This window comes from Apostichopus japonicus, chromosome 13 (assembly GCF_037975245.1).
Source record: "Apostichopus japonicus isolate 1M-3 chromosome 13, ASM3797524v1, whole genome shotgun sequence".
NCBI classification, from domain to species: Eukaryota; Metazoa; Echinodermata; class Holothuroidea; order Aspidochirotida; family Stichopodidae; genus Apostichopus; species Apostichopus japonicus.
The window spans coordinates 2,399,910-2,427,173 of record NC_092573.1 but is presented as its reverse complement, the minus strand read 5'-3'; the positions used below and the strand labels follow the sequence as shown (position 1 = coordinate 2,427,173).

Below are 27,264 nucleotides of genomic sequence, written 5' to 3'. Positions count from 1 at the left end.
ACAGTGCACACGCAGCATGCAGTCACTATTCGGTAACATATGACATACTGAACAAACTTACTACGACAACTAGTGCCATATGCAACGACCCTTATTAATGTATCACGCTCACACACAGAACTATTTGAATGAAACTCACTCAGGGAAACATGCACTTGTGCAAGTTCTATGGAACAGTATCCAAATACTTGAGCATCATTAGTTCATTAGTATCTTACCACATTTAGATCTATCAAGGCTGTGATCTTTTTTAATGCTCAATCTAATATAAATGTTAGATTTATATCACACTTAATTTATTGTAGGAAAACACATCATTCCAAGGACTCTTCGTTTAATTTGTATCATGTCAACCTTTTAACATTTTACTTTCGGTCATCTTGGATATAAAATATGTTGCAAACGCAACTCTAATAACTCAACTTCATGAAAGATGCTTAAATTGAAGAAGCAAATTCAGCTAAAAGGAAAGCTTAATAGAGCACGCCTTCTACGTGAACTGTCAGGGTTTTTTGTTGTTTGTTCAAACTTCAGATGCAGGATGGAAGACTTGGAATCAGTCCAAAAATGACATGGGAGGCGATATCAGGCTATTGCTGAATTTGATATCAATTTGTTTCTCTGTTTTCATAATTGGTACATGTCAAGAGATGGCAAGATAAAGTACATTGGCAGCGGGCAAATTGCTAAAATAGATGGGGAGAAAAAAAATAATATTTTGATATTACTGTCACAGAAATACATTATGTAGAAACTACACATTGCCCGCAACTTACAATGTAATGCATTTAAATTTAGCTGGACTCGTCTTGCTCTATCCAAACCAATGTTATAGTACTATTGCTTACAAGGGTTTGGAATTCGATTGAACTCTTTTTCAAATATTGTAAACTTTTGACGTTTGTCCTTTCTTTGTTTTCTTTTAGACTGAACCAACCCGCATCGTGAAAGTAAGAATATTGGAAGGTGTGTCTCTGGCCAAGAAGGATATATTTGGTGCTAGGTAAGCTAATTCTCAAACTTCTGTCATTTATCTGTTTGACTGTTTGATCCCTGATTGGTAGTAATAAGTAATCTTGCAATTTGTTTTTTTTTTTCAAGTTACAAAGGCAAAAGTCTCTAATTATAATTATGGTTTGACAACTAGGATCCCCAACTGACCAACAAATTAAAACTGATGGTGCTCTCTCCCTTATCTCAAGTATGGAGACTGAGAGGTCACTTACAGGGCAAAGTTTAACTTGCCTTAAATATTTGTTTTGGAATTGTTTATTACTCAATAAATTCTGGATTAATACCAGTGAGTGTCTGTAACTCTGTTAATGCCTCTTCTTGCTAAATTTTGAAATACAAGCCAGGAAAACAGGAAACGTCCAAAACTTGAACACACATCTGACCGTGATTGACACTCCTATAAATTGTCATATTTTGAATGTCTTCAATTGTATCCTTAGGGTCGGTCTAAATATATTTCTTTAACCTCACAACTTACCACTTAGAATGGTAGACAGATTTGGTCAATCTTAAGAACAGATGGTTACATTCCTCTATTTATTTATTTATTTTTTCCCCCTTTTATTTTCTCTTTCTTTCATCTTTCGACAGCGATCCATATGTCAGAATTCAGTTGAAAAGAGATGATTCCGTCATTGCCAGTACTGTTACCAAAACAGTCAAAAGGGTAATAATGTTGATGAATTATTTATGAAACAATTCATTAGACAAATAGCACTGTTGTTTTTCTCTTCTTTTATGTTACTAGTTTCCTGTTTCTGTGCCATCGAAACCTCAATGCATTTCTGTAATTTTGAATTCTTTTGATTCTCTTAATAGATATATAATAGATACTTTGGTAAGTGAAGTTTTGATAGGGTTGTGCAGTTGTCTGTCCGTATAAAAAGGTGTCATTTGGTACCATAAATTGTATTTTTTTTTCTCTCTCCACAAGATAAGCCTCTCCATTGCAATCAGCATTTATTAGTGCTACATCATAGAGATTATTTGCTCTTTCTGTTTCTCGCGTTGTTTTCATAGCATCATAGCTCAAACTAGCTCGTCGTCACAAGAGGTTTATTAGCTTGTCCATGATTTGATTGGAACTTACCTCCTAGAAAATTCCTTATCTAGATTTGTAATCAAAACTAGGTTAAGTTACATTGTGTAAATTTTGAGATTTGATTAACATTATATTATCTAATACTCAATTACTTACAAGTATAATCAAACATTGTTGATCTCCAACACATTTACTGGAAAGAGTCTGATAGGATCAAATGATGATTTTTCTCCCGTCGTAAACAGTCGTTCAGTGTCCCTTGAAGTGGCAGTTTTGACTATGGTAGTAGTACTTCACGGTTCAATGAAATGTTTACCGTATTACCGTATTACCAAGAAATTGGTTGTCCATATGAAGGTTACATGTTTTGCATACATTGATCAAGTTTTCTTTTGACAACAAATTTGTATCAAAGTATATATGCTCCTCACCACTGCCCACTCCAGGTGACCTCAAGTAACCTTTTGATAAATAGGAAATTAGCAGCGTTTTCTCTCGACCTTTGACCTGTGATTGATGCAATATGTGTATTATTGACTTTATGCCAAAGTCAACTTTGTCCTTAATCAGTCCACAAGTTCAGTTGCAGTAAATCAGCAGGCTATAAATTTTAATAAATTTCAAGAAGTCTCCCTCCAATCTCCCCTGCCTGCAAAAGTCATGTGATTTGCTCAGAATATGTAATAGGAATGAGTGGAAACCATACCATGTATGGTATGTCTTCATGTAATCATCGGTGCATCATTCTGGAAGTTTAGATAAATGTATGGTAATGTTTATTATTACATAATCTAATTTACTCACTTACATCTTGTTCTTACACCCACATTACCCACACTGTACCAAGTCTGGGATGATCTAGAAATCGGCAATTGTAGCACTTTGTAGAAGAGTCCACTTATCTCATAAATCGTAAAGTATGTGTGAGTTTTGGTATTTATGTTTCATATTAGCTATTTGTTAGCTAGCTTCAAACTGAGAGGGCTAAAACAAGATGGTTCTATCATGCCAAATTGCAATAATTATCTCTTCTGTTTTTAATAAATTCTGAAAATTTTGGTTAGATGTTTTCCTGTGTTGACATATTCCATATTTTTGTTTATTTTTCAGTCATTGAACCCCAAATGGTATGAAGACTTTAACTTTAGGGTAAGTTTTTGAAACTTTCAGGTTGTTAAATAAAATACAGAGTGCCTTTAGAAAAAACTAAGGTGGTACCTGTCAAGTCTTTTGCCATGCAATGCGATAGTTTCTGCCATAGAAACTTGAGAGTTTGTCCTATAAGATTTTATTTTAATCAATCAAGAAAGAAGGCATTGCAAGGAGATAATGTTAAAACATAATAGCGAGAACATTAATACCTGACATTAAGTAATATGAGATATAGGTTTTAAAAGACATAAAACATAAGGATGGAGAGTTAATTGAATGATTGAGGAGAATACTAAGAAAATTTAACAAGGAAACTTGAGGAAGTGATAAATTATTCCCCGCTCCAGTGTAGTAATGTCGCCTGTTATTTGTATGTTACCATTTTTAACTAATTGTTACTTGGACCAGTACTAGAGTATGCTGATGGTTTGAATAAATAGTCTTCACTGAACATTTTTTGCTATGTCATGCCCATTTGCAATCCAATTTTTTTTGTTTCTATTATCATTTGAAAGAAACGTTTACTACTTGTGGCTATGTGATGACGTTAACTCCTTTATACTGTTTAAACTTCCCATACCTACAGAACTATCACTATTCTTGTATTATTTATTCTTGTATTTATGTATTCAGGTCATACCAGCAAGTCACACACTCCAGTTCGAAGTCTTCGATGAAAATAGGCTGGTGAGTCGATCCAGATATATCTTAGTCATCACTTATATAAAATTGTCCTTATTATGAAGGTGATCAGGCCTCAGTGCACTTGGCAAAAGCAAAAGTCTGCATTTTTTGTTTTGTTTTTTGACCCTGTAGTTTTCCCATTGTTTATGGAAAGAACTTTGCTTTGTGCTTTGTCATAGAATTGTCGTTGACCTAAACGAGATATGACAGGTGATTTGTGTTTTATAACAGTTTAAGTAACAGCTTTTAGTGATATATGGTATCAGGATTATAGGCTACACGAAATTTATTGTTCTTAATGTTGAAGAGACACATTGTTTGCATATCTGTTGTTATACATAATTATTGTTTTATATACGGAAGGCCTTGAATGTAATAATACCATAAAAAAAGGTTAAATGGTCTTAGGCACTGTGTCAACAGTTGGATGATTATGAGGAGGCTGCAGCAAGTGACATGCATAGGATTTCAAAGGTGGGGGTTGAGGGTGGGGGAGGGGAGAGGCAGAGATTCTAAGCTACCCCGACTGAGTAAGGTTTGGGAAGGAAATTTTATGGAAGTGACATGCAGATCCAGTATATGATGAAGGTTTGCAGTTTGACTCTGCGATTATTAAAGCCGACTCTGATGTGGTGAGGGGGGTGGGGTGGGGGGTGGGGATGGGGGAGATGAGTTGGGGTCCTGACTCAGGAAATTAAAAGTTAAGTTGCATTTCTCAGGCATAATTAAGAGTTTATTATTAGGTCTAAATGCAAGGTCTAATTCCTTCTGACTGAGTGTTAAAAAATTCCAGTCTGAAAGTCTTTCCCTTCCAGTCACCATGGAAATGGGGGTCCATGTTTGCGGGTCTGTGAAGATAATTTCTCTCAATTGATGTTGATTCAGCCTCGCTGATGCTTTTCATTTTGAGAGGATATTGAGAGGGTGTCTTACATTCCTGGGTATCATCAGTGTTGCTTGTCTTTTAAAAAGGTTGACATAATATTTATTTCTTATTATTATGGAAATATTATTGTGTTTTTCTTTATTGCAGACCAGAGATGACTTTCTTGGGATGGTTGAAGTCCCTCTAAGACATGTTCAGGTAAGCTTCCGAAACCTTGCGAAATGAGAATCCTAAATGGAACATTTGATGAGAAAATCTCTCATACTGTACTGAATATTGCTTGTCGTAACGAAGTTGTTTTTAATTTTGAGTGTTTATAGCCAATAAAACGACACGCTCATTCTCTGAAGGGACACACAGTGGTGAATATTTTGACACTTAAAGTGTAGAAGGCTAAGGTGAAAACCTCCTTCTCAGTACTTAACATGTGGTTGACTGTCAGAGGTAACTAGCTTTTGCCAGATAAATGTGATAATGGCTCGTCACAGAGTTTGATCTGTGATATCACCATGGTAACTGTGCTATAATCTTGTCGATGGTCTTTGGTTGGAATGTGAAACAATTTGATTTGTTCAGGGCTTCCTCAAAACTGTATATTTTTTGAGAATACAATCTTCTTCTGTGAATAAATGATATTTACAGACATTTTCAGTTCAACAGACATGATGATGTCACTTCATACTCTGTTGTTGTCTAAAGTATGGTTCATGGGTTCATAGAATGTCAACTTTTGTAACTTTTATCATTCTCATCCAGGATTTTAAGAAGGAAGGGGTGTGGCCCTGGGGTTGTTGAATTAAACTCCCATGTAGGGGTGGTCTGGCTGTCCTCCCCAATTATTTTAACATCAAATGGTGCATTCTGAGGCAAAGTTAGACTATAAATTAAAGTCTGAATGCAAGACTGTGCTAATAACTACTTTTGATTTGTTTATGTGAGATTGAAGAAGGGAAGGGAGAGGGGTTAATTGAACCCCCTCCCCGCCACAATCCCCCTGGATCCTGTCCTTATTTTAGTGAAGCGTCGTATTACTTTCAGATAACTAGATTTGCCTGGATTAACCTAAGAGATGTTAGGCTGATGAATCATTTGGCAGCTTTGTAAAATTAGCAAATTATCAAGCATTTCATCAAATACACACATATAGCGTGTTCTGCAAATTTAATGTGGCGTTTCATTGGCAAACCTTTGGAGGTTGAACCTAATTTACCCTTTTTTGTGTATGTGTGTGTGTTTCTGGTATTGATGGAACAGAGAGGAACAGGTTATGTCTACATTTTGCCTCTGTCTTTGCTCTTTAACGTTGGAAAATGTTATCACCAGACATTTTGGCTAACATAAGGAAATGGGTGAGGAGGGACCCGACACCAATTAAATATTCTTGTTTCGTTAATTGGAGATCTTTGACAAGCGCGACTTGAGGGCAAGACTGATCGGATTGAAGGTCTATGCCATAAAACCTTTGAACATTCGTGGAAAAGAGAAGGCGTTATATAATAAAAAAATTTAAATAAACATGGACACAGTTACAATAAGTCCAAAGTATGGTTATCTGGCCTTTCGTCAATGTTTGCTAATATTCAACAGTATTGGCTCTGCCAAGGCACAGCAAACTATGATTTCTGTTAGATAAGTAATTAAAAATGGCTTCACTTTATGTAAGATAAATTTGGTTAACTATCCCATAACCGTTCATTATCAGCCAAATAAGACAAAGGTCAAAGTCTTGATTGATAGTGTCAGGATAAAAAACCGGTGGTTGGATTCAGGATGCAGTGTTGTTGTCATCGTGTGCTTCATTCCCTCCTTCGTTTGCTATGTAAGATATGGAGCGACAGTTTTCTTCGATATTAACCTTGCTCATTGGCTAGAAAGAATTTATTTGTACCTTGTAGAATTGACAAGAACATCTATTTCCATTTGTCTATGGAACCAGTCATTCTCTGTGTATTATTATGCTGCAGAATGGAGGAAAATAGTGATTTAATCTACAAGATTTAATTCACTAAATATTGCTGGTTTGGTCTGGTTCTGTAGGAGGGTTGGTTTTAAGTCTGGAATGAGGGAGGGAACAATCACTCCTTAAATTAATTCACTTCAAACAATTGTGTGGAAGTATGCAATGTATTAAATTAACAAAAGCATGGTAACTTTTCAGGTATTTAGACAAGCAGAAAAGAAAAAAAATGTATTGACAATGAATATTTCCTGCTCACTTACCTATGGCCCATGTACTAGATTTGTGTTATTCTGAACCATGATAATAGTACTAACACGATGAAAGCTAAACAGTGTTTGTGTTGATATTTCCTGCTCACTTACCTATGGCCCATGTACTAGATTTGTGTTATTCTGAACCATGATAATAGTACTAACACGATGAAAGCTAAACAGTGTTTGTGTTGATATTTCCTGCTCACTTACCTATGGCCCATTTACTAGATTTGTGTTATTCTGAACCATGATAATAGTACTAACACGATGAAAGCTAAACAGTGTTTGTGTTGATATTTCCTGCTCACTTACCTATGGCCCAAGTTCTAGATTTGTGTTATTCTGAACCATGATAGTAGTACTTACACGATGAAAGCTAAACAGTGTTTGTGTTGATATTTCCTGCTCACTTGCCTATGGCCCAAGTTCTAGATTTGTGTTATTCTGAGCCATGATGATAGTACTAACATTAAAGGTAAACAGTGTTTTGTGTTAATGTCATCATTGTAGAAGTTACAGTTTTGTGTTTATTAAACTACTGTGAAAAGTATTAAGCAGTGTTTGTGTTCATATATTTAGTGTAAACGGTAGCAGTGTACTTTAAATAATGATCTTATAATTTTAAACAGTAGCAGTGTTCAGAGTATGGCCCTGGGGTTGTAAACAGTAGCAATGTTGATATAATCTTCTTACGTAGTAGCAGTGTTCATGTTGATCTAATCATTTCAAACGGTTGCAGTGTTCATGTTGATGTAATCCCTTCAAACGGTAGCAGTGTCTGTGTTGATCAAATCAGTTTAAACGGTAGCAGTGTGTGTGTTGATATAATGAATATGAAAGATAAACAGTGTTTGTGTTCATATTAACACAGAATATGGTTGAGGAGGGGAAAGGAAGGGGTAATGTATAACTGGTATATGAAATACTGATACTTATATTGGAAAAAGTAAAACATTAGATATAAAATGGAGGATTTTGTTTCCATTTGTTCAGGAAGGAGAATTAGGTTTTTTTTTTTGTGTACATAAATCCTGAGCGTATATCTGTGTCCAAGAATCACATAACTTTAACTTGTTCTTTTTGTCTCATGTTTCTCTCTCCGCAGGTCGAAAATGCAAGAACATGGAGTTCACACAAGGAGTATGTTTTAAGGCCGAGAAGGTAAGAAGAGTCTTATGCTCATAGTACTCAGATAGATTTATGAGAATAGTGTCATCTGTTTCAATCTCATGTTTGTGGATTAATAATTAATATACAACTTTATGATACTCACTACAGTGTTAGACTAAATGGGGTGGGGGAGGAGTGTGGCTTGGTTATCTTCCACTAGTAGCTGAGTTTTGTAAGATCTTCTAATATCTGTTTTGCTAGTCATTTGTAAGGTCATTTTTGGGAGTTTTGTTTCATAAACAGGGTAAGTTTTTCTCATTGTTGTAATTGTCCCTCACCAACACAAATAAACTGTACTGTTTTACCATCGCCTATTATTAATACTTTGTTTTTTATTTCTCTCTGCCATCTTCCCCCTTCCTCCACTAAGCAGAAAGAGTTTTGTAAAATGTTCCATTGCTTAGATGAGAAGCATAGTGTGCAACCCCCTTTTTTATAAAGTGACAATTATTTTATAGGTCGTAGCCTTTTGATATTATACTCAAGTATTACTTTTGGTCTTTCATTTGTTACAAATGATCGTATTTGACTACTTTGATTGATTCGTTTAAACATTCGATATTGATCCCATATGACAAGTATACAACATGCAACTGAGCTCGGAATTTTAACGAGACATATTACATCTTGATTCTCAACAATTTTAACAACTGACTTCCCCCTCCCCCCCAGTTCACGTTCCAGAGTACGTGGATTCCTACGAATGGCCATCGCTATGGTGAGAGACGGTGACTCAGATGAAACTCAGAATGGGGAGGCAGAACAGACTGAAGATGAAGTCAACAGCGTAAGGATTTAATAGGTCTTGTTTATTTGATCCCGCAAAGAAGCCGGTGAAGTTTGCAACTTGAAGACTGTTGCTTTACAAGGTTAACTTAGATTATTTGGTTTATTGAATGACTGCTATCACAATGCTTGAATGATTCGTTGAAGACTCGAAGCACTAAATTTCAAAAGTCAAGTGACTCAAACAAGTTTGTCACTTTTTTTTTCTGTTCTCTCACTGTGGAGATAAACACAGTGAATTTGAGTCAATGACTCACCTAGACTCAGTAAAAATTAAATGTTATGGTTATTCTCAACTCAACTGGAGAGAAGAGAGTGACTGAATCAGAATTGATTATGATAGGAAATGTTTCTTGTTTACTTTTCAAACCTAAAAGAGGGTATCGACATTTGGCCTAAGACTTTAACAGTTCCATTATTGACTACCTGACTGTATGTTTTATCATAGGGATGGGAAGTTGTGAGCAGAGATATGCAGAACGAAGGGAACGACAGCACGGATAGTTCGATATCGAGCCAGCCAGGGACTCCGGCCTCTCATCAGCAACCTCCTCTCCCCTCTGGATGGGATGAGAGGCAGGATGCCAATGGAAGATTCTATTACGTAAACCACATATCTAGGCAGACTCAGTGGGAGAGACCTAGGAGGTAAGTTTGCTGCCATCAGTATCGGCCCCCTCCTTCTGCCTCCCCCACCCCCCCCCACAGATAATAACATTCACAACATGCATTAAACATTGATTCACTCGATTTTATGGTCGTTATCAAGATCCTCGTAAAGTAAGACGGAAAATGATGCGCCCAGAAGGTGAACAATGAATTTATTATCAAACCTTCCAACCCTCCCTCTAACCCTCCTTCTTCTCTGTAAATGATGACATGAAAGGATTTGCTTTGGCGTAAACCTTTTTTTCCATCTCTCTTCTTTTACCCAATTTTTGACGCAGCATCATTCAACCGTTGGACAGTTCGGCCACTATTCCTGACACCGCTGCCGCAGACAACCAGCAAGATCAGGCTCGTCAGATCTACATCGCCCGAAGACACATCAGTCTGGAGAATAGCCTGGAGAGCGCAACGGGAGTACCTATGCAGGCTGCAAATGATACTGCCAATTCAGAACAGGTAAATAAGAAAATACTATGTCAAAACAAGCAGGATTGGTTTTGATGGGATATTCCTTTACAGATAAAATTGTTAATTTTTCCTCTTTTTTTTCCCTTCCCATTTCGACCACCCATGTACAGCAAGAACCAGTCGTGGATGACCCCCTGGGACCCCTACCGGCCGGCTGGCAGAAACAACAGGCCCCAAATGGGAGGTTGTTCTTTATCGATCATAATACAAGGAAAACCACTTGGGTGAGTTTACTCTCTCAAAATTGAGAGGATCTGGTTGATCCTCTTGGTTAATATAAATGCAATATTTACTTTAGTTTAGTATTCCCCCAAGGGTTAGGATGCAAACATAAGTCTGTTTTCAAATCTTATCCATGCGATGACGATCGTGGAAGGAATCATTTCGACCAGCGCAGATCCAGCCTTCTCTTATCAATGACTGTTGAGATCATTATGAGGCTGGTATGTAAATGTTGCACCCACTCCTGCTCCTTGGATCGCCACTTAACGTCCCGATCACACAGGACGAAAGCGATCGAAACCAAAACTCCAAATCTTAAATCAGAGATACCAAATTGACAGATGACTCTGCGCATCAACATTGCACAGCAGCAGCAACAACTGTTGATTGTTGAGGTCAGGAGGACCTGCTCCTTCCTCTGTTTACACAGATATGTAACGATTGCCGGGTGGAAACTCTGACCACCTCTGCACCATCGAATGTGTGCATTCTTCCAGAATCTAAACTATAGCTTAGTTGATATGTTCATGGCAAGTAAATTGCAGATTATTTGACGGAAAAATAAATACTAAATACCGACTGGAGCAACGACTGCATTCTCCGAAAAGATAGAACAAAGTAGAAAACATTCTTCTTCCCTATTTAAGCTTCGTCAGCGATGATGATAAAAAAAAACATATCAAACCACAGTTTGAAACGATGAGAATATGAGGCAAGATTCTACTGAAGCTGTTGTCAGTATGTATCTGTGTGTGTAATTGCTTCATATGGAATGGACGGAAAGAAGCCACGTCCAAAGACTGAAACCAGTGGTTACACTGTCGTGCAAATGATCCAAATGTCAGCATATAGGCATGTAAAGCAAAATATGATATCGATTGTTTACAAAGTTCTGTGGAGGTGACTCAAAATTCATTCTGTCACACTGGGTGCTTAATAATTATACACAGAATAAATCTTAAATCTATTCCCTCAGTGATGTTTAGATTACTGGGCTAAAGACAATCCTTGACTCAACTTGATTGTCGACAATATCCAGGAAGCTAATGCCATCTTTTTGTTGAAAACTAGCTACAGATAAAACTCCCAAAAGTAGTGTTTATATCTATTGCGAAGCAAGCAACCTTTATACAGTGTTGCATTCTGGGAAAGCCATTTTGAAACCATATATATGTTAATCTGTATCAGAGAAAGTGACAGTATTTGTCAGTGACAGTTCCTTTATAAAGTATGAAGTGAGTAAAGTACCTTCACACCGCCAAGTTACCACAGCAACAAGGGAGTTTAGGATAATTTCTTGTTTTTCCACAATGGTCGATTTTATAATCGTTGTGACAAACAAGCAGTGTGCATATCATAAAACCTCTTTCCCCTCCGCTTGTTCCCCCGGTAGAAATCCATTAAAATGACAGAGTATTAAGATTATAACTGATATATAATAGATGACTCTTAAGATAGTCCTAATCTGGCTTTGGTAGTAATACGTACTTACTCTTAGTTATTCTATGCCTGTTGCAGAAAGATTCATCTATAATGTATGCAGGAACTGTAAACTTAAAAATAAATAATTTCCCCTCTTCATTTCACTTCTCTTGCAGCATGATCCAAGACTTTCACAGAATGTTGATGAAGTGGGCAAACTTCCTGTGAGTTTTTTTCTGTGATATATATATGTGATACATCTACGTTGTATGTACATACGTATGTATGTATGTACATTGTATGTAACAGTAGATGTGATTTATGTAATACAGATTGCAAAAACACTTGATGTAAACAACCATCTGCCATTTTCATTTATGTTGTTTACTTTTATGCAAAGTATATGCTAAAAAAGTAGAACCTTTGTCCCATATGGAATAATAACTTTTTTTTTAATTGTTTTTTATTCTACTTCAAGTCTCACCGTTTGCATATTTTTCTTTTGGTTTTGTTGCAAAAGTTTCGCCACAATTTGTCGGGAAAAAACTGTGATACATTGTAGAAGCAAGACAACTGTATGTGTTTATTAAAATTTACATGAATATGGCAATGGAAAGTTCTACAGGAGTCTGTATTCTGCAAACTTTTGAAAGCTCTGTCAAGAAGGTGCCACTCATTGTTTTCAAAAAAAAAAATATGGAAAGCAAGACAGTACAAAAGACTAGTGGTTAGAATTGTTTCATCTCGTTTCTATTTTTTTTTTCCCTTTCAGTTTCGCTCTTGCCAAATATTAACATGACATTGACACTTTTGAAAAGACTTTTAAAAAGTTATGGAAAGGAGGATATTTTATTTTTGAACTGAAACATATTTATCAGAGGCATTAAAAGCTCACCTCAAATATTTTACCTGAATTTCTTCCTCGTTTTGCAGCCGGGCTGGGAGCAACGAATACATGCAGATGGGAGAGTGTTCTTCATTGATCATAGTAAGTTGACCAGAACCTTGTAGAGACAAACAAGAACTGCCACTCTGTAACAAACTGCCACTCTGTAGTTACACTGCCACTCTGTAGACAGACTGCCACTCTGTAAATAAAATGCCACTCTATAGACAGACTGTCACTCTGTGAACAAACTACCACTCTGTAAACAGACTGCCACTCAGTGGCCACACTGCCACTCAGTGGACATGCTGCCACTCAGTGGACACACTGCAGCTCTGTAGACAAACTGCCACTCTGTAGACATGCTGCGATGTCACTGAATGTACCATAACTAGCATATACAACTTTAGAGAGTAGCTTTGGACGTTGTTCCTGCTTTGGATGTGTATACTGTCTCACACCTCTCCTCCTTAACCCCAAACCCTGTATCTTCCTAAACCACTTTCCCCACCAATTCCCTTACTTAGAATAACAGAGTGAAGTGCAAATCTCTGCATTAAGCCACTGTGCCCAATACTTGTCAGTCACAAAGATAAAGATTTATGATATTTTTTATTGTCCTTTTACAGATACAAGTAGTACCCAGTGGGAAGATCCAAGACTACAGAACCCGGAAATAGCCGGTCCAGTAAGTTGCTTTCGCAGTATATGATGTTACTTAATGTCAGCAAATAAAAATGTGCACTAGACACAGTTTAAATGATGGCTAATTGTTATCTTTCGGCAGATTCTTGTGTCCTTAACTTCATGGAAGTGTCCACTCATTCAAGATATTCTCCTTGTCTATTCTTTTTCGATTTTGATGGATTCGCTTTTGTAACATGTATTTAAATTTGTTTTGTCGTAACGTATAAATACAAAATAACAATGTGATGGAGTTTCGGAGGCACCCACAGGAAGCTATTCAAAGCTTGTAAACGTAGGCCCTCCATCTACATAAATGAATTAGGTAAAGTATAATTATCAAACCTAGAAAAATCAAGAAGAATAGATGAACACAAACACGAAAGGTGTGTACTTTATGTGAATACATTAATCGTGAGCGTAATGTCTAATAAAATTTAATGTTTAATCTTGTTTTTGCAGGCTGTCCCATATTCAAGAGATTACAAGAAGAAGTATGACTTTTTCAAGTTAAGACTGAGGAAGCCAAAGGCTGTAAGTAAACATTTTTCAGTTGATTTGAGACTCTCTCATATCTCTATTAAATAAGTCCTTGAGTGACTTCATATTGTTAGATATGGACCATCTATGATAAAGTTGGGTTTTATTGAAATAGTGGAAATGCAACTATGAAACTTAGAAATGAGTTACTCGTGTCTTCTGTCTCTAACTTTTCTTTGAAAAAGTTAAACCTCGTTAGGTTTAACTTTTTGCAAACACCGTGAATTATGACTGGGATACGTAGAAAAAGAAATTTTCGATAGTTATCACCAAGAGCTGCTGATGGCGGCATTGCGGAATTGGTAAAATACAGACTTATGTTCCTTTGCTTGTTACTCCTCTGTTTAGCCAGTGATTTGCCTTTTGTCTCTGGAAGTCATCAGTTGCTATCAATTTGTAGGAAGGAGAAAAGCTGAATAAAATTGTTTCTCAATGCTCCACTAGAATCAATCGTCTGAAATTTTTTTTTTTACCCTTTTTTTTCAGTCAAACATTCCAAATAAATTTGAGTTGAAGTTAAAGAGGAGTAGTATCCTTGAAGATTCATACAGAGGAGTGATAGTGGTGAAGAACCCGGATCTACTCAAAGCTCGGTTATGGATTGAATTTTTAGGAGAAACCGGTCTGGACTACGGGGGTGTCGCAAGGTAGAGATTTGGAAACACCTTTTATCCTTTTCAGGGTGTATACCTATCAAAACTGTAACAGTAACATATTTGTATATTTCTAGGTGATCAATTCTGTCCATTTTTTTCAGGTAGTTTTGAATGGTTTTTGTTATGAGGTTAACCTTCATTCTGAAGAGTAACCTGCGGTGATGTAAGGTGACTTATTGTATAGTTTGGTGGTTTATGTAATAGGTGACTTGAGCCTGTATTTGGTGAGCTAGTATCTATGATGGCAACAACACAGGTGGGCAAATTGAGGGCCTGTGGGAAGGTTTGAAACGCCTATTAACATCGATGCAATGTTTTCTTCCAACCATAAATCAATTGAAACAAGCTAGAAGGATGTAGGAAGTATTTACATCAGGTTCATAACTATAGACAACATTCGTCACAGCTGAATGTGATTCATGAAAATGACCTTTGTTTTCTTTCCTCTTCCGTTGTGCAGAGAGTGGTTCTTTCTGCTATCCAGAGAGATGTTTAATCCTTATTATGGACTCTTTGAGTATTCAGCCATGTAAGTTAACAAATCACCTCTCTATTGTCTGTTTCGTTTATTTTTTATTTAGGGGAGGGGAGGGGGACCATTTTATCATATACTCAAAAGTTGCTTATATGAATAAAAATTGGAAATGTATTATGTTTTGGACACCTAGAAAAACTTAAGCAAGAAAATCATTATTCTAGTTGAAATATGAAGCTGTGATTGCAGGATAACACAGTCTTATTCACTTTATCGATCTAAAATTCAAAATGTATTCTCTTATTTGCAGGGATAACTACACACTTCAAATCAATCCCAATTCAGGCCTTTGTAATGAGGAGCATCTTTCATACTTCCGGTTCATTGGCAGAGTTGCTGGTATGGCAGTGTACCACGGCAAATTACTGGATGGTAAGATGTCTTGCGGTTGCTTGCCATCAGCAAGTCTTTGAATTTTTTGATTTTTAAGCATCTTATGGTGGCTGGGTGACGATTATCAGAGTGGACGGTATTAGAATATTCCATTTACCAGTATGTGTCATTCTGAAGATACGGTTAAATACACGATAATGTATGGTCAATCCGACATAGCAGAACTAGTACCTACACATTAGAATGGCTAAAATCTTTGAATGATGCCAATGGAATAGTCTACATTTATGATACGCAATGGTCATGGTATTGTAATTCACATATTAACTTGGGTTCAATTTTAGCAAAGCCATTGTGAAAATTTGATATTTTTGGATATTTATAGAATGTCTCAGCAGTTGTTGCTCATTCATTCATCCATTCATTCATTCATCCATTCGTCGATTCATCCATTCATGCATTCATCCATTCATTCATTCACATTTAATGTAACGTTTTGTATACATCACCAGAAGCGGAAGTCAACTCTCTTCAAACTCTCTGTTGAATATGTACCTACTCTTATGTACCACAAAAGTCTCAAATATTACCACTGTTTGCCAAATCCACTTCATTCTTCATGAAGAAAAGTTTCTCTGTCGTCGATTCTCAACGTTTGCAACTTAAGAAAATGTTTGCATCATCCAAAGTGAAATTTTGTTTTGGCAACTTCTCTAAATTGCAAAGTAGCTATCCTAATGCATATCAGTGTATCGGCCTAACCATGTACACGTTGAATATTGACACTCTCAGGCAGAGGTCCAGTCCCTGGCCACAATTTCCTTCATCTGTAGCATATCAATGAGCAAACATTCTATCCACAGCAACATAAGGAGATGAGGTGAAATACATAATAATTCTCTGCCGATGGATATCTTGTACTCCTCCATTGTAGTGAAAGACCTTGAAAAATTGTATCCTCTCTGTTAAAGTTGAAGATTTTAACCTCATTTAATCCAGTTTTTACATTTTTTTACAGCATTTTTCATCAGGCCTTTCTATAAGATGATGATTTCCAAACCTATAACCTTGTCAGATATGGAGGCTGTGGTAAGTAAAATTGATGAACTCATTCCTTGGTCAAGATCGAGTAAAGAATGTTTGCTCATTTTCTGTCTTTGGGAAAAAAGGTATTTTCCTTCAAGGTTTACTAAAAGAGCATTTTCAATTGTCCATCAAGATCTAAGTATATAATAGAAGATAGATTGCCGAACACCCGGGGGTGGGGGGGCAGGAAGGGGCTGTGTACAGTAGAAATGCTGATTCTCCCTCAGGAAAACTGGAGGATAGGATTTTCCATCTTATGTATAGATACTTATTTGTCACATAGCTGAAAACAACTGACAAAGCAAAGCTCAGCCGTTATTTCCTTTCATGGAGTCCGTAGTTTTACAGAATAATAGCTTCAGTTGGTCACAACATGCTTGATAGTTCTTGTTCAACTTGCACTCAGTAGTTAAAATGAATCCATTTAATGGGAAGCAAGCATTCTCCTCGAAGCTGTGACCGACAACAGTAAATGTCCAGTTCCGAGAAGAGGTTACTCTGTGTGCCATCCCCAGTAATTCCACCATTAGTATGTACCAAGTCATTGGCAGAGTAATTTCACAACAGCGATGTCTATCAGCATCTCTTTAAACTCCTCTCCTCTGTGGTGGTTAGAGGCTGATGTAAAGGTACTGCAAGATAGATCTCTCAACCTAACAGCTACGTACAGCTTTGTATCCCTTAGCGATCCCTAGCGATGTCTAACAGCATCTCTGTAAACTCCTCTCCTCTGTGGTGGTTAGAGGCTGATGTAAAGGTACTGCAAGATAGATCTCTCAACCTAACAGCTACGTACAGCTTTGTATCCCTTAGCGATCCCTAGCGATGTCTAACAGCATCTCTGTAAACTCCTCTCCTCTGTGGTGGTTAGAGGCTGATGTAAAGGTACTGCAAGATAGATCTCTCAACCTAACAGCTACGTACAGCTTTGTATCCCTTAGCGATCCCTAGCGATGTCTAACAGCATCTCTTTAAACTCCTCTCCTCTGTGGTGGTTAGAGGCTGACGTAAAGGTACTGCAAGATAGATCTCTAAACGTAACAGCTACGTACAGCTTTGTATCCCTTAGATTAAAGCCCCGATTGTTTGGATATATGTTAACAAGCGTTTTCCTTTTACCTTTTTTTTCTTCTTCTCAGGATTCAGAGTACTATAATTCACTTCTCTGGATCAAGGAAAATGACCCCAGCGATCTTGAGCTGACATTCTCAGTAGACGAAGAGAGTTTTGGTGAGGTCAGTAAACCACTCACTCAAAAAATGTTTTCTATTGCAAGCTGAGGAGAGTGAGTGTGGAAAGGGGTGATAAAAAGGGGAGTTTTTGTCTGTGTGTTTCAACACTGGGGGTTTGGTGTTTCATTTAATGTACTTTCACAACATCTGTGAACCCCACCCACCCCCTCTCTGAGCCACTCATGTAACTTTTGCAGAATTTGCGAGTCCTTCCAAAGGAAGCAAAGTCCTTCTAGCCTAAGATTTTGTAAATCAGTCAATATTCAGCCCGGTCAAATGACGACAGTGGTAACGTCTGCATCATTATTTTAATGCAAACCACACTGGGCCTGCTCTGTACTGATACTCACGTTGAAAAGAGACAGAATTTTTATCGATGTATTATACACTTATCACTGCACTAATGCATGTATTGGGATTGGGAAGATGTGGCTGTGCAAACACACCTATATGTCTTTAAACTTAGCTTTGGAGATTAAATTATGCAAAGAGGTCTTTTGGACAGGTCCTCGAGTGGTAATCATTCCACCAGTTTTCTGTGTACAAAACAAACAAACAAAGGTTAATGCAAATGTTAAGCAAACAGAAGTTATGTGTGTATTGAATTGAGAATGTTTTTTTAAGAACTTCTCTTTTATCTCATTCTCCATGTCATCTTTGCCGTTGTCTCTTTTCTATTTGCAGACCAAAACAACGGCATTGAAACCTGGAGGAGCATCGATTGATGTTACAAATTTCAACAAACAAGAATATATTAAGTATGTTTGCTTCCTCTGACCTCACAGGGCTCTTCAAATATTTGCCATCTGTGCTATAAATGAAACAAATTCAATGATTGTGACTAATATATGTGATAGAGGGTGATATCATGTCTTAGGTATTCCTTCATATCATCGACTGAGGACTTGATCAAGTCAAAAGATGACATCCCATAGCCTCTAGTGTTTAACGCTACTGTTATTCATAATTTCTTTAATTTTTGCTTTTCTGATAACTCTTTGCAAAATGTTGCCAAAAAATAATGAAGTTGCCTAACATGACCTGATACTAGTGTGGAAGTCCATAAATAATGTTGCCTTGCTTTCACCATGAGAATATGACGAGAGAAAACAAAAGGAAAATATTACACCCTCCTGGTGGCACCATGACATCAAACAGGGACAAAGTGGCGGCGGCGCTCCCTGGCATGAACCAGCATATCTGCTAAATGGAACAAGAATCTAACTAAGCTGTTGTAGCTGGAGTTGTCCGTCACTAGCATTCTCTAGCACTAGGGTGGGCAACCTACGGCCCGCGGGCCACATGTGGCCCGCCAGTGAATTTTTTGCAGCCCGTGAGACGTCTCAAGAAAAAAAAATCAATCTATTAACATCATCACAAAAATAAGAATAGGGTTTGGTTCACAAGGGATGTAAGCAGCACTTCAAGTTGACATGGATGGGATGTTGTTGGGTTAAAATACTAGATATTGAAATTTTTAAGATTTTTTAAATATTGGTAATTAAAACAAACAAGTCTCTATGAGCTGTTAAATATGTAATAAAAATGTGTGAAAATTATGTACATTTTGTATGTATAATGTACACTGAAGTAGATATTTAGTTTGGTTTTGTAATGACTCTAACAAGTATGTGTGGTGAATTTGAGGTACACTGACTGAAATTTCAGGTTGGTTAAAAAGAAAGAATATGTTGCCTGTTCAGGATAGAGTGTGATAAAGTATTTTCAAGATTCTTTGGTTTAATCTGTATCGTTCATAATATAGCATGGAATTGTGTAGTATAACAGTAAAGCCCACAAATGAGTCAGTCAGCTATTTTTTTTTTTAATGCCATTTATTGAAAAATTATTATAAGTAATATTAACAAAATTAAGATTGTATTTTTCCTTTGGTTGTTTGAGTATCATTTCGGCTGTGTGTCATGTCTTCCACCATGCTGCTGAGTTTAAAGTTCATTTATTAAAACGATTCTTGCCTTTTGCCCCTTCTTCTCAAAGGTTAGTGATAGAATGGAGGTTTGTCAACAGGATCAAGATACAGATGGCAGCTTTCAAGGAGGTAAGTTTTAAGTACCTTCAAAAATACCTGACTTTAGGTAATCAGTATCAAACATACTAAGGTAATCTGCAATTTACTTATGAAATGTAAAATTACCTCTATAAGTTTGATGTATCATGATCTATTCATTCTCTCATCTCTCATTTTCACTTTTCTCACAATTTTTTTTTTGCCAACAGGGATTTGCTGAACTCATTCCTATTGAAGATCTGAAGGTCTTTGATGAAAATGAAATTGAGGTCAGGAAGTTTCTTTCCCTATCTTAAAGTTCTCTAACCCCCCTCCCACCTGCTCCCTTCTTCTTCAACTGCCCCTCCCCCACCCTTCTAACCTTTTCTTGTCCCCTCCTATCTCCATCTTAATTAAAACTTACATGCTGATTTATCATTTAGTTAAAGGACTATTAAAGTAATAAACCCAATCTCTTTTATTTCACACAAACAACAGTTTGGAAAACTACCAACATCTGAAGGTCTGTACTTAAACTTTCCAAAAAGGTTTTCTTATTCGCAAGTTCTGAAGATAATACAATATTCTGAGTAACTGAGAATGTGGAACACAGCCTTTTAATTCAGTGATTGATTTAATTTGATTTAATTTATTGTTTTAACACATAGTAATACAAGGTGAACAAGACAATATAACTGCAAGTAAGTAAATATGTGAAAGGAAGTAAACTAAGAAACCCTTGTGGGCTTAATCGAATAGAGTACTCCCATCAAAGAAAATGGAAAACCTTAACACCTAAAAAAAAGAAGAAGAACCCCCCCCCCAAAAAACAAAACAAAACAGATAACCAGATTAGATATCATTAGAGTACACACAGATGGTTTAAATGTTAACATTCTCTCTGTATCAGGTTACAGTAGGTTAAGAATACACAGTTTGTCCATTGCTTTTCTTCCCTTTCATCTAAAAGTTTCAATAAAGCTGAAACTCTGATATCTTCAGCCTTTGTAAACTATCAATAAATACTGTATGAAGCAGATAAACAAATGAGTTTGGTTTAAAAAGACTACATGAGATGGGGGTGCACTTACTTGCTTGGTAAATGTTGTTCATATTTTGTTTTCTCCCCCTTAGCTTCTGTTGAGTGGACTCGGTGACATCAATGTAAATGACTGGAGGACCAACACTGCCTACAGAGGTGGTTACCATGCCAACCATGGTGTAATACAGTGGTTCTGGAAGGTAAATGAGGCCTTTAATGCTCTCCAGGAGATACGTAGAACAGACAGTAGTTGCTAAAAGAATAATTAGTTTTGTAAAAAAAAAATCATTTTTATGTTTTTGTCCTTGCCCAAAAGTAATTTGCATTTCAATTTTAATTCCTCAGGCTTTTTACTGTATCACACAGGTTTGAGACATAACCACCCCCCACCCCCCTTGTCCTCCATCGTTCCCCTAAGGTAAATTCAACCGGTAAATCTTGATTATTTGAACATTTCGCATTTGGCAGTTGCTTCATTATATTGCATTACATTACCGTACGTTATGTTACGTTATAGTCTGTTTTGGTAGGGACATGTATATCGACATGTATACTAATGTGAAATGCAGCACTGGAATATGCTAGTACCTCAGCATTCACTCTTGTGCTCTGATGGTGTGCTGCCGATGGAAAGCAAACTTTAATATCCCAGTATTGACGCTACATATCCACTTTTATACCATAATGAACGGTTGAATGCCATATCAGGATTGCCAAGGATGCCGATGATAAAAGTCTGGATAATTCATTTTTTTTTTTCCTGCCAACTTGTACAATGTAGTCATCCAAAGTGTGCCACCAAAAAATTACTTCTAAAAAAATAAATGTCTCTTCCAATGTTTAATCATTTTGTTCTCGCTTGCTTCTCAGGCTGTTCTGTCTTTCGACACAGAGATGAGATCTCGCCTTCTCCAGTTTGTGACAGGAACGTCTAGGGTGCCAGTCAATGGGTTCGCTAACCTCTACGGCAGCAATGGCCCCCAACTGTTCACCATCGAGCTTTGGGGAAGTAAGGAGTCACTACCTCGGGCCCATACATGGTAAGTAACTTCACATTGGATGATCATGTGATGATGGCATTGGTGTCATTACAAAGATTGTAGAAAGTAAATTGATAGAAGGTTGGGGAGAGGGGTGGGGGGTGGAGGTCAAATGCCAAATATTTCAGGGTGTAATGACAAACTAAGATTACCCATGGACCATGTATATATGTGCATTAACTCCCTATATTGCAATCAATTCCTTTTGCTCTTACCTTGGGCATGTTTTTTTGTTTTTTTAAGTTGTAGCTTGGTCTCTCATAATTTGCATTTAAAATCTTTGGTGAGAAATTGCTATTGCCATCAACTCATTCGGAAAAAATTTGTACCGTTTGAGCAAGAACAAGTTCCTAACATAGTTTGTAGTGAAAATTGAGTAGAGTCTATTGGAAATGGGACTGCAGTTGTAGTAGTGAAATACAATCACTTACTGTAAATCTCAATTTATTCTATTAACAAGCATAACATATATCGTAGGAGGATTGAAAATGGTCTTCATAAACGACCAACTCTTTGAATACGACTGATATTCTCCTTAATGAGGAGGAGTTGATAGTGGTTTGTTTAATCTTTTTATCTTCAAGGACTATTTTGCAATGATCAAAACCCCTGAAAATCATTTCCTTTGACAGATACCCTTTTCAGTTATAACACTCTTTGAGGTCCCCACTCTTTGTTTATTTTTCTCAGTTTCAATCGCCTAGACCTACCGCCCTACGATTCTTACTTCATAATGGTAGAGAAACTCCGGACAGCCGTAGAGAACGCCCAAGGCTTCGAAGGCGTGGATTAAAGTCAAACAGAAAAAATGCACCTTGTTTGGAATAGCAGGGTTTATAGATTATCTTTTTTTTTCATTCTGTATATTAATCTCGGTAATCACCCGCTGTTTATACGAACGGTGTGCTTACCCAGGGGACTTAATCGGACCGGAGGAAGGAGCAGAGACTGGGGACCGGGGAGTTTGCAGCTGTTAAACGTGTCTTAAAACACCGACAGAGATGCGCTAATTAGGGGAGAGGAGGTCTGTCATATTTAGTGTAGCATAAAATACTATATATGACATGGATTGAATCATTAGATGTGATGTTTGTATGACCTGAGGGATTACTGCTTGCCAGATATCAATAAGCTAGACAATTCCCTATTCCTGGTAGAATCATTTGGCATTATCAGCTACTAGTGGATGAAATTAATGGCAATCACCATCATGGTGTCAATTTTGACCCTTGACATGTTGATTTTTAATTGCCAAAGTTTAACCATCAGCAAAAATCTCCACTGTGTAAGTGACTAAACAACCAAGTTTAGATCAGGGTTTATTAGTTCAAGTTAACTCTTTGTTGAAAAGAAAAGAAGGATTTTGTGGGCTCAAATGATTACAAATACCAGATAAATTTGTATCTGTTATTCTATTTTTTATTTGGTGATATGAAGATGAAACATTAGTTAATACTACAGTTATATAATTTGTATTTTAATGAAACAGTGGGTTAACAAGCTGGCATCTTCATCAAGTTTGTCTTAATGGAGCATTCCAGACAATTTCCTTATTTGGAACGTATCGAAACATTGTATGAAGTATTTTAACCTGCCCAATTTCTGGAGTTTCTCTCAGACTGTCAGGTACCAGCACTAACGTTTTACCAAAAGTTCTCTCATCCACAAACAAACAGCATTACACGAATCAATCCTGGATTGGTGATGACATGATCACAAGATACTGGAGGAGGATAGAAGCATTTGGATCTATCATTTCAGAAAATGTCATTGTATCTAATATTTAGAACTGTTATGAAAGATAAATTTCCAGAGGCATGATTATTAGGAACATATTGCTATTTGAATCAATGCATTGCTGTGTATTTATTATGCAGTGAAGGACTTTCGATTGTAAGTTATAGTTATATTCAAGAGATTAGGGACGGTATGTAAAAAATTTAAACTTTGCCATCAGCGTTCGTTGTTGCTCTTCTTTTGGCTAAATTGTGTAACTTTGTATCTCATAATAAGAGCATCCATGTTATACATGGGCTATCTTTATGTAAGCTGTGACTATTTTTATAAAGGAGGGGGGATTGTAAAAGTAGAAAAAGTTAGTCAATGCCTTTCAAACTTACTTTTAGAAAGACAGACAATGTATGCAAATATCTTTTCACTTCTAGTAAGCACTGCCTGTGCTGATCGATAAAAGTTTGGTCCTTTTAACAAAGGAAGAACAAACTGTAAAACAAAAACCAGGCAATGCTTACCCAAACCTTATTTCTACAGTTTCAAGTTGTTGTGTTGCAGAGAATTCATTTTACATCATAAAGGTTCTTAGATTGTAAGGTATTAAAGCAAAGGCTGTGCATTATCCCTCATTCTTTTGCAAAAAAAAGAATAACACTTTTAAGAAGACATGCCTTGTTGTATAGGTGAAATGATATTAGGGTTACCTGTTGATAGACTGTGGGAGAGACAGTTAAGGGTGAGAATGAGAGAGAGGGTGGGTAGTAAACTGGTTTGAGAATGGGGGGGGGGTGCCAAAGAGTCAAGCTAATGCTCAGTAATGTTGAAATTTACCACCCATTGTGAAAATTTATTGATGTCGGCACTTTATCGACTGTTTTTATAACGAGAGGCATTGCTTATTTTCAATACTTACCAGTTTGGTAAACTTTATAATTCCACGTCGATCTTCACTTTCTGTCTATGTATATTGGAATCTGGGATTGTGAAGACCTTGAAGATCAATGTTAACATAGCTTGGTTTCGTTTTCTAAAATCTTCATATTGAATTTATAAGTTTTGAAGTATTGAAAGGAGAGCTAAATAAATCTCTGTCAACATTGAATCTTTTAGTGAGATTAATCAAAGTAGTAGAAGACATTTAAGTAGTGAAAGAATCCTAGTGGCTGGGTCATGGGTTCCTATTAGCCCACATCTCACATGTAATGATGCAAACTATAGCTTAACAATCAAATTACAATAATGGTAATTTGGAGCATATTATCATATATACATCTATGCTGCGTTTATTGTTCTTCTATATTAAACTGAAAGAGAACTTTAGCATTCTTGATAAAAGGAACCTAATATGGAAAACTGTTGAAAGGATAGTTATCTAGCCAGATTACTGGTCACAATGTATTTGTGGGTAAAAGTATCAGGTCCTATATATAAGGGGAAGAGAGGAGGGAGGTTTTTGTGATTCTTTATTTTTTGTGAATTTAAAGACCATATATTGTAATTTTCAATTTGAGGTTATTTTTATTGCAAAGGGTAAATATTGGTAAATGGCATAATATAGTGTCTACACAAAGTGCAATTTTAGATGTTGGTGCGTGTGGTGGTGTGGATCAGCTACACATGATAGCAGAGCATGTTCCCTTTTTTTTGTGGTTATTTTATTGTTGGAATTGTTAAACTGAATGAAATATTAAACAGTAAAAAACCAGAATACTGATCAGAATACAGCATGTGTAATATTCTATAACAGCAGATTGCTCACTACAGGCTTTTACTACCAGGCTAGTATTCAAGGGAAGGAATGGGTTATATGTAAGGTAATTTCTATAAGCCTTATGTTATCGATTTAGGTTAATTTTCAAACAGTTAATTAATCAGTTAATTAAAATAATTTTCTAACCCATATGTAGTCCTTTTCATTCAAATTATTTCCATACATAAAGTTTACAGAGTTGGTTCATTTGATAATTTAGATTATGAAACCAATCGAGCCCTACAATCGTTATTATTATTATTACTATAATCTGTTTCTTCCTGTATCATATGCCTTGTCATTACAACGTATATATCATGTATAATGCATGTTGTGAGAAAGTTTTTCGTTTAGAGCCCACACTGTTTCCAAACTGTTAAAATGTAGTTGGATGCCTTCAGTGAAAACGGCTTGAATTATTAACAATAGTATTGTTGTGCAACCATAGTAGTCAATAGTAACAAAAGAAAAACATAATGTTAAGTGTCAGCGGGCTACTTCTTCATAGCTCCTTTTACATAAATGATTCTTGAATAATTTGGCTGGGAGGGGAGGGGGCGGGCGGGGGCGATCTTATTAATCTCTTCCAGTTAACACTTCTTTTTGATGTAGCTCATGTTGTGTTGTTTTTTATGGCTAACAAAAGTCCTTCTTGGGCTTGAGCTAGTGTTAGTATACATATTTGTTTCTTCACCTAATATCTGGTTTATATGGATATATGTAGTTTTTTTACATGCATATGCACATGTATATGTTAATGCATATGTATGTATCTATGCATATATGTAGTTTTTTTTAATATAAATCTTTACATCAGTCAGAAGAGTCGAGACGCATGCATTTTAATGTTTTTTTTTCTTGATAAAATTGACAAATGCAATATCATGAATATTTCAAGCTGTTCCCCCTCCCCTTGGACTTCAGAGCCAAGGCTTTATAATGTTAATGGGCATGTCATATTTTGAACTTTCATTGATTGTGCATCTTTGTTTTAACAAAATCTTCTTTTTGTTTATAACAGTTACTCATTTACATATTTTTTCTTCTTTTTTTATCAAATGAAAATATGAGATATTCGTGTACATTAACAGTATTATAAAAGGACTTTGTATTTGTCTTTTGTTGCTGAAGTTTAATTCAGAGGAAATATCCTAAGGAAATATTGTATTTGAACAAGAGTTCACAGATAAACCAGTCTCTCAATAGCAGTTAAATTTGTTACACCAGTGGACAATGTGTGGAGATGTTGAAGGTCCGAAGATATGTCCGGCAGAAGTTTATTTATATTTAATTTAACCACCTTGTTTTGATTTGAAACTGGAGCTGCTAATTAGATTTTGGAGCCAATTTCTGAGAAAAATAGTAAAAATCAAGTGAAAAAAATTTAACAATTTGTAGGGATTAGCACTTGAATGTATTGGTTAGAAAGTGTTATCAGATTCAGGCCTGTAAGCCTAGTCGGGGTAGTACCTTCCCAGTCCAGACTTCTATGACACCAATCTGTTCCATGATCATGTATACAGAAACTTCACATTGTACAGGACATTAGAACCTTGCGCCAACTCGGCATTCCTGGCTACGAGCTGGGTCAGACAGACAATGGTGGTCAGTCAGTGATGTACTTATCATTGCAAAACAACAGGATATTAGAAAAGTTTTCAGACAGACTTGTTTGTAGTGAACCTGTAAAGGATTAATGAAGTGCTTATTCTAATATATAATCTTGACAAAATTAATCTCAACATTTGACATGAAGAGTAAATACACAGTGCAACAGAGGTGGGCCAGCTAACTGTACCGGAACTATAAAGAACTGATAACCGCAGTGTGATAGAGTGACAGAGACACTCTCACTAAAAACGATGCCATTGCAACATTTCACAATGCAACTATCAATAAAATGTATCATTGGTTCACACATGAAAGACAGACCTCAAAACGGTACCCATGTACCACACATCACAATTAAACCTGGGATTTTATCGTGAAACTGCCGTGGATTTTCACTG

At 36.5% G+C, this 27,264-nt stretch overlaps 1 protein-coding gene across 1 annotated transcript in view; it reads left to right on the top strand.

Moving 5' to 3' along the window:
• LOC139978760 (E3 ubiquitin-protein ligase NEDD4-like) overlaps positions 1-26,356 on the top strand; it is a 34,699-nt gene extending 8,343 nt beyond the window's left edge. Inside the window, exons 2-26 of the mRNA XM_071989240.1 lie at positions 927-1,003; positions 1,606-1,681; positions 3,167-3,205; positions 3,842-3,895; positions 4,926-4,976; positions 8,098-8,153; positions 8,835-8,949; positions 9,397-9,596; positions 9,896-10,073; positions 10,196-10,309; positions 11,906-11,953; positions 12,663-12,717; positions 13,245-13,303; positions 13,762-13,833; positions 14,326-14,486; positions 14,956-15,024; positions 15,281-15,402; positions 16,382-16,452; positions 17,589-17,684; positions 18,366-18,439; positions 19,680-19,740; positions 19,920-19,979; positions 20,824-20,931; positions 21,602-21,771; positions 22,462-26,356. Of these exons, the coding sequence (XP_071845341.1) occupies positions 927-1,003; positions 1,606-1,681; positions 3,167-3,205; positions 3,842-3,895; positions 4,926-4,976; positions 8,098-8,153; positions 8,835-8,949; positions 9,397-9,596; positions 9,896-10,073; positions 10,196-10,309; positions 11,906-11,953; positions 12,663-12,717; positions 13,245-13,303; positions 13,762-13,833; positions 14,326-14,486; positions 14,956-15,024; positions 15,281-15,402; positions 16,382-16,452; positions 17,589-17,684; positions 18,366-18,439; positions 19,680-19,740; positions 19,920-19,979; positions 20,824-20,931; positions 21,602-21,771; positions 22,462-22,564 (2,289 nt within the window). The 3' untranslated portion in view covers positions 22,565-26,356. The remainder of the gene's footprint in view (positions 1-926; positions 1,004-1,605; positions 1,682-3,166; positions 3,206-3,841; positions 3,896-4,925; positions 4,977-8,097; positions 8,154-8,834; positions 8,950-9,396; positions 9,597-9,895; positions 10,074-10,195; positions 10,310-11,905; positions 11,954-12,662; positions 12,718-13,244; positions 13,304-13,761; positions 13,834-14,325; positions 14,487-14,955; positions 15,025-15,280; positions 15,403-16,381; positions 16,453-17,588; positions 17,685-18,365; positions 18,440-19,679; positions 19,741-19,919; positions 19,980-20,823; positions 20,932-21,601; positions 21,772-22,461) is intronic.
• Positions 26,357-27,264: the final 908 nt, after the last annotated feature.